Consider the following 6,830-nt stretch of genomic DNA (forward strand, 5'->3'; position numbering starts at 1 on the left):
TCGACGCATCACATCCCCACTACGCCACGCACGCACGCACGCACGCATCGCACGCAGCGCACGCACCGCACCGCTACGCACGGCAGTCGCACGCACGCTACACACACACACCACACAACACACACACAAACACTACACACAGCACACACCACCACACCAACACACACACACACACACAACACACACACACAGCACACCACCGCACACCGCACACGGAAGCACACGTACACACACATACAACACACACACACACACACACACACACACACACACACACACATCACACGACCACCAAACACATAGAAAATACACAAGTGACAGCACATTATATAAGTAAGTATATAGATATCACGTCGACGGCACTGCGCGCGCGGCCGGCCTGTGGATGATGAATGTTCAAGCGCGCGAACCGCGGGTAGGCTTGAGGCGCTACCGCGCGAGTGCTAAGGGTGCACGTTCGATCAATTCGGGCGTTTGCATGGAACATATATCCACTATGTAACAGAGCATGATAAATCAACGGTGTCTAAAACACGAGCAATATAAACCAATCGGTTGATTTATATGCTCTGTTTTGTAAACAGTTTGGTGAATATATGTCTTCTGCTGTAAATGCATGGGCAAACTTTGCTTCGGCGCATGTTGACCTGCCGGAACTGAGCCATGACTGACTTGTATATAGACGCCGTTCGTCGTACACACGTTCTTTGGGCGCATCAGACTCGTTTGTCACAGACACGAGTGCGCATGCGTAAGCAAAGTGTTTAACTCGTAGCATCTACAATGGATATATTAATATGTCCCATCTATTGAGGGACGTTAGCTCACTACTTCATGTTACTTGCCAAACCGGAATGTTAGTGGTTCTTCTACTGGTTGCATTCGACAGGATGTTATCGAAATCGTAAAGCGGGGCTTCAGCTTCAGCTGCGCAGAGCAAGCCCTAAAGGCCTGTTCGCAAGACGCTAATACAGCTGTTGCGCAGACACATTGGGTACTGGTTAGGCCTCTATTGATAGGAGCACGCATACTGCCAACTGGCCACAGACACTTTGGAACGTTTCATAATAAAATTGATTGTGAAATAACACACGAAGTGTACTTTACTACCAAAGTTCTTAGATGTTTCTTCATTTTGCCGTAATAAATTATTCACTGATAAGTTTATAGCGGCCGTTGCCAGAAGCGCTGCAATTCACTTTAGGCACTTACGGTATAGCAGATTTCTGCTGTATCATCTCGCTCGCCCAGAATTTCCCTAAGTATCAAGGAATGATGCCAAAAACCTAACCTAACCCTAAGCCCAATCCTAACCCATAACCCTTAACCCTAATCACACTTGCGTTGATTACCTAAGGAGTATAGCTTTATACTTTTGGACCTTAGAGTTAGCGGCGTTAGGCCGTTAGGGTGTTCTGATTCATTTCCTTGATATACGGAAGTCTGGGCATTCGAGTGTTGAATGAGACACAGAAATCTGCTGCATCCTTCCGTGGATACGCATAAGCGGCTGCCTAAAGTGGATTGTGCGCCCCTTCAGAAATGCTCCTCTGCCATTCGGCAACACACCGAATTATGGGACTCAAGAGAGGAGCATGCTCCAGTAATATATTTAACCATCCTATTCTCAGGGCTGCCCAATATTGGGGTGATACGTGCGAGAGTGAGATGCGAGGAAGCCGAGCTGCTATGGTGGGTGGGTGTGTGTAGGTAGCTTCTAGTAACCTCTCATAGCCGCGTACAGGTGCCGCCACGGGGGGGGGGGGCTATACGTTACTAGAAGCTATGGGGTGGGAGCTTTTTGCATTTTATAACTTTCAATTTGTGCATTTGGTGCTAAACTAAAGTTGACTGTTTTCAGATATTGTAGATTTTTTGTGCTTGTGTGCGTGAGATATTTTCAGCCGTTTGTATTCTATGAAGCAGTATTCATGCCGTTGCAGTATCTCAGCATTTTTTTTGCTGTGCGTGGCTACTCTGTCAAGTTCCACCTTTCGCGTGACACGCGTGAGATTTGGTCCGAAACAATGGCATGAAGTCTCCACGCGCTCAATGCGTGAGAGTGTGGCCAGCTCTGCATCCTCAATCACCGCTTCCTTGGACAATCATTCTCTTATCTTAACCAGTACACTTTGTACATGCGCGTGCCACACACACAACGAAAACGTCACTACTATATAAGTTTGTTCATATATATTCTCTCGCTGCTATATCTTTTCCGATAAATTTTCTGTTGTCTCTGTGCACAGCGGGGGCTTGTGCATGCGGATGGACGACGGTACTGTGTGTCTGCCAGAGCGGAGGCATTCCTTGTAATGGCATTTACAGGAATTATCGCCGTAGCGCGTGTATGTGTCTCCCTGACCTCTGTTTGACCTGCGCTCGTTGAGCTTTTGACTAAACACAACCCTGTATATATGAATACTATATTATATAGTAATTTAGTCAGAAATAGCTAGAACGAGCTAGTTTCGTCAAACAGAGGTCAGGGAGACATAGACCTTATCTGCCGAATTATCAGTAATAATATAGCCAAAAGGATGTAAGAGACATTACAGCACTTGGCTGATGAGTAAAACTATTTGGTTTATTTACATCATTTTTATATTGAATTTTCAAAGTGCCTGTGGTACCACGATGCTACTTAATTTAATTACATAATGAATTTTAGTATCATTACAATGAACATATAAGCGACACTAGTTTGCAACTAGCAGTGTCATCAACACGCCGACGCATGTACCACACATCATGTATGTTCTGTTTTGCTATATGGAAGCAAACTATTGTCATGCGGATAATGTGCCGTAACGTTAGTTAATTGCTTTTTTACAGACGGAGCCGCTATGCATGCTTGGATTGTCATGCTGTACCAAGCCTACTGCAAGTGTGTACCAGGTGAGTTCAGAAACTTTGATGGCTGGATTTCCCAGTGGTTACGAGTATGACCCGTGCTAGCAGATGGTCGAAGTCATTTCCTCGTAGTCCATAGGCTGTTAGTGCATTATGCCATTCGCTTAATTTTCGCATATCGACATTACAGCAATCCATCTATCGTACACTGTATAACCAGCTAAAATATGTGCTTATCACTCGCGCTAATGGTATTGTACGCTGCACAGGGGACACCCCGACGTGGACGGTCTGATCGTATTGTAACTGGCCCAGTAGGAACACCTTGGCCACCCTGGGACCACGCCCTACCAAACGGGTTCACCCACATGCCTTCGATTGGGCTTTCTCTCTACGGCCAGATGGAGTTGGCATTGGCGCCATTCGCTCTGGGAAAAGTTGCGGCCATACTAGGTGTGAATTGCACGAAGCGGTTACAAGAAGGAAGTCGGGGATCAGCAGCTCTTTCTAAACCAAGCACTATACAACCATGATACTATCCTATATATATACAGTGGTTAACAATGAATTTTTGAACAAGGACTCGCCCTACCCTCATAAAGATAGGCTCGACTCGCACTCGGTCGCAGCCCTGATGGGAGGGCTGCCGTCTGAGCTGTCAAAATTTACAGGGCTCATTAATGCAATAACGCATGCTGGACTTTATTTTTTTCGATTCATTGCAGTTTGCAACGGTCTCGCCAATTTTCTCTCTGGCATTAGCTGAAAAAATCACAGTAATTCATGCCGAGGCGCCTCGTGCTCTGCGAACAAACTAGTTAGCAGGGCACAATTTTCAGGGAGCACACGGAACTCCTGATTTCATGTCAAATCAGGGAGTCCGACCAGTAAATCCGGCGAGTATTTGATTCCGGGACTGCCCAGTTAATTCCGGCCCTGGTTTATAGTATAAGTACATCGTTTAACTGAAGATGTATGACTCCAACTTCATTAAACAAATATGAATGAAACAGTATAGGGATAATAATGACGGAGTGTACGTCACCCTATGACTGCCTGACAACATTCCATATTAAGCGACAGAACTTAATTTGATTTTGATTTATTTATCATATTTGTGCTGGGGGTATTGTGGTTATTGTACGTTAGTTATACATTTAAATCTCATTTGTTGAGTTAGCTCAATAAAACCACTGGCCGTTCGAGAAGATAGGTATTGTTGAAATTGTGTCCTATTTCTCTTCGCTTAAATGCAATCGTTTAAAATTCGATGATCTTTTTCGGGCTGCAGCATTAATAAACACAAGGTTCATTTTTTTAATAGTAGCGAGACACTACAACAGTCCCCGACGTTGCGCGCTCACCGCGTCTCGCATTTCGTCTCACAGGTTGCTGATATCGGCAGCGGATAGTCGCGACCTCGCGCTGAGGCTGGCGGACTCCTACCCGTGCTCTCGTTCAGCTGCCTCGACTTCTCCCAGGGGGCGGTCGCGTTACGGCGGCGCCGCTGCTCTTTCGCGGACCGTACCGTGCGGGTCAGCGCCCCAGGCGCGCGCGCCCGGGAGTCAGCATGGCGCGCGCGAGCGTCGTCTAAACAGCGTTGCCTGGGTGGCGCTCGCGTGTCACCAGTCGTGCGACGCCGCACTGCCTGCGTACGTTCGACGCGGTGCTTCCACCTTGTTGACGGGACAACGGGAACATCCGAGCTCGGTGTGTAAGGACGCGTGGCGGCGGGGGACCCCCCGCTTCGTCGCGCTGCGCATGTTTGGCGACCGGTGCGCGAGGGTCTGGACGACCTGGTGGCAGGCCTGCATCATGTTCAGGTCGAAGGACCCTGGAGATGCGGTCCCCCTGCTGGAGGGATGTTTGCGAAGACGACTCGGCGGGCTGGTGGCGCCGGCGTTTCGTTTCTCGCTGTTCGTGGCGGCAGCGTTAGAGCGGCACTAGAGTACTGCATTGTACGAGCTTGAGGAAAAGCTGACGTCGTAATCCCCCCACCACCCGTGTGAACAGCCGCTGTTACTTTTAATTAAGACACTAAAATGACGTGGTGGAGTTATTTGATTATACAAGGATAATTTAAATGCCGCTGGATCAGTGTTTATTGCTAGGTATTTGTTATGTATTAAAAATATTTCTTGCAAGGAAAAATATTCTATGGCGTTCGCGAGTAGTTTCACCTTTAAATGCACAGCATCTTTGGTTGCTGTTCGGGTTTTACTCAACTTTTCCGTACATATGATACCACAGGTGTGTTCTATATATAATAGATATACCAGGGACAAAATATTTTTTTTTTGACGGGAGCGCTTTTTTCAATGTTCTGTAGTGGGAATAATAGACTCATCATAAATTTATACGGGGAGTATTTTGGCCTCACTAGGAGCTGATTTCGGAGGTTTTGATTGAGCCGAATCCGCTCATCGCTTTCCCGCGCTTTATTTTACCTCTTTAGTTCTGTTGCTATATCATATTACATACATTCAACACATGCAACAAGTAACAAATACAATTTTAACAACCAAAGGTTAGTTTATACTCACTACTTCTTACATTATTGATTTAATCGTATCGATATCTTATTCTTTCATTCTGTTGTCACCAAATAATGTTCACCACTGACCTCATATAAGTTTTTACATAGTTTTTACATTACTCTATTGGTACGATTCATCTTACTGTGGGTCAACTGTCAAACTGAGTGCTCTTGCCGCTGCGCTGTCTCGCTCTTGGTGAATGCATCGTCGATATCAGGTCAAACAGAGGTCAGGGAGACATAGACCTTATCTGCGAAATTATCAGTAATAATATAGGCAAAAGAGAGTAAGGAGACATTTAAGACTGGTAGTATTAGTAAAAACATTTTGTGTTTATTTACAATCATTTTATTATTGAAATTTTCAAAGTGCCTGTGGTACCACGATGCTATTAATTAATTACTAATAATTTTAGTATCATTACAATGAACATAAGCGAACTAGTTGCAACTAGCATGCATCAACACGGACGCATGTACACACACATGTATGTTCTTGCTATATGAAGAAACTATTTCATGCCGGAAATCCGTAACGTGTAATCGTTTTAGACGGGTGGATGGACTGTACACATTACTCAGCCCTACTCAATTGTACAGTGATTCAGAAACTGATGCTGGATCAGGGTTACGATATACCCGTGTACAGATTGTGTGCATTATGCCATTCCTTAATTCGCAATGACATACAGCATCCATCTATCGATACACTGTATAACCAGAGGTCTGACACTGACAGCTAGACTGACAGTCTTCATAATGATAATCACTCACGTGTATGAGAACAGGACGTGGCTGAACGGCATCTGATTATCAGACTGATAGCACGGTAGTGATTATCAAATGTTCCTTGCCGGGTAACATTAATATAACAATGTTATTATATACAGCTCGGGTGTTCCATACCCTAAATATGTGCTTATAATGCTAATGGTATGTAACGCTGCACAGGGGGACAGCCACGTGATCGTCTGACGTATGCCAACCTGGCAGAGAAACCTGCCTGGGACACGCACTACAAACGTTCACCCACATCCTTCGATTGGCTTCTCTCCTACGACCAGATGGAGTTGGCATTGGCGCCATTCCTCCAGGGAAAAGTTGGCCAACAGGTGTGAATGCACAAGCGTTAAAGGAAGGAAGTCATATCGCAACTCTTTCTAAACAAACTAATACAAAACCATGATATATATATATATACAGGGGTAGAAATGAACTTTTGAACAAGGACTCCCTACCCTCAAAAAGAGCGAGTCCGCAGCAAAATGAGGGAGGCTGCAGTCTGAGGTTCAAAATTAAAGGTATTAACAATAACGCATGTGCTTATTTTTAAGATTCATGCAGTTGCACGTCTGCCAAATTTTCTGTGGACATTAGCTGAAAAAATACAATAATTCTGCGAGGCCGTGCTCTGGAACAAACTAGTTAGCATGGCACAATT

At 45.3% G+C, this 6,830-nt stretch overlaps 1 protein-coding gene across 1 annotated transcript in view; it reads left to right on the top strand.

Moving 5' to 3' along the window:
- The first annotated feature begins 2,846 nt into the window (after positions 1–2,846).
- LOC106811437 (methyltransferase-like protein 12, mitochondrial) overlaps positions 2,847–6,830 on the top strand; it is a 5,673-nt gene continuing 1,689 nt past the window's right edge. Inside the window, exons 1-3 of the mRNA XM_014815051.1 lie at positions 2,847–2,898; positions 4,259–4,717; positions 6,341–6,501. Coding sequence (XP_014670537.1) covers positions 2,847–2,898; positions 4,259–4,717; positions 6,341–6,501 — 672 coding nt within the window. The remainder of the gene's footprint in view (positions 2,899–4,258; positions 4,718–6,340; positions 6,502–6,830) is intronic.

The sequence above is a fragment of the Priapulus caudatus genome, unplaced genomic scaffold (genome assembly GCF_000485595.1).
Source record: "Priapulus caudatus unplaced genomic scaffold, Priapulus_caudatus-5.0.1 Scaffold540, whole genome shotgun sequence".
NCBI lineage: Eukaryota > Metazoa > Priapulida > Priapulimorpha > Priapulimorphida > Priapulidae > Priapulus > Priapulus caudatus.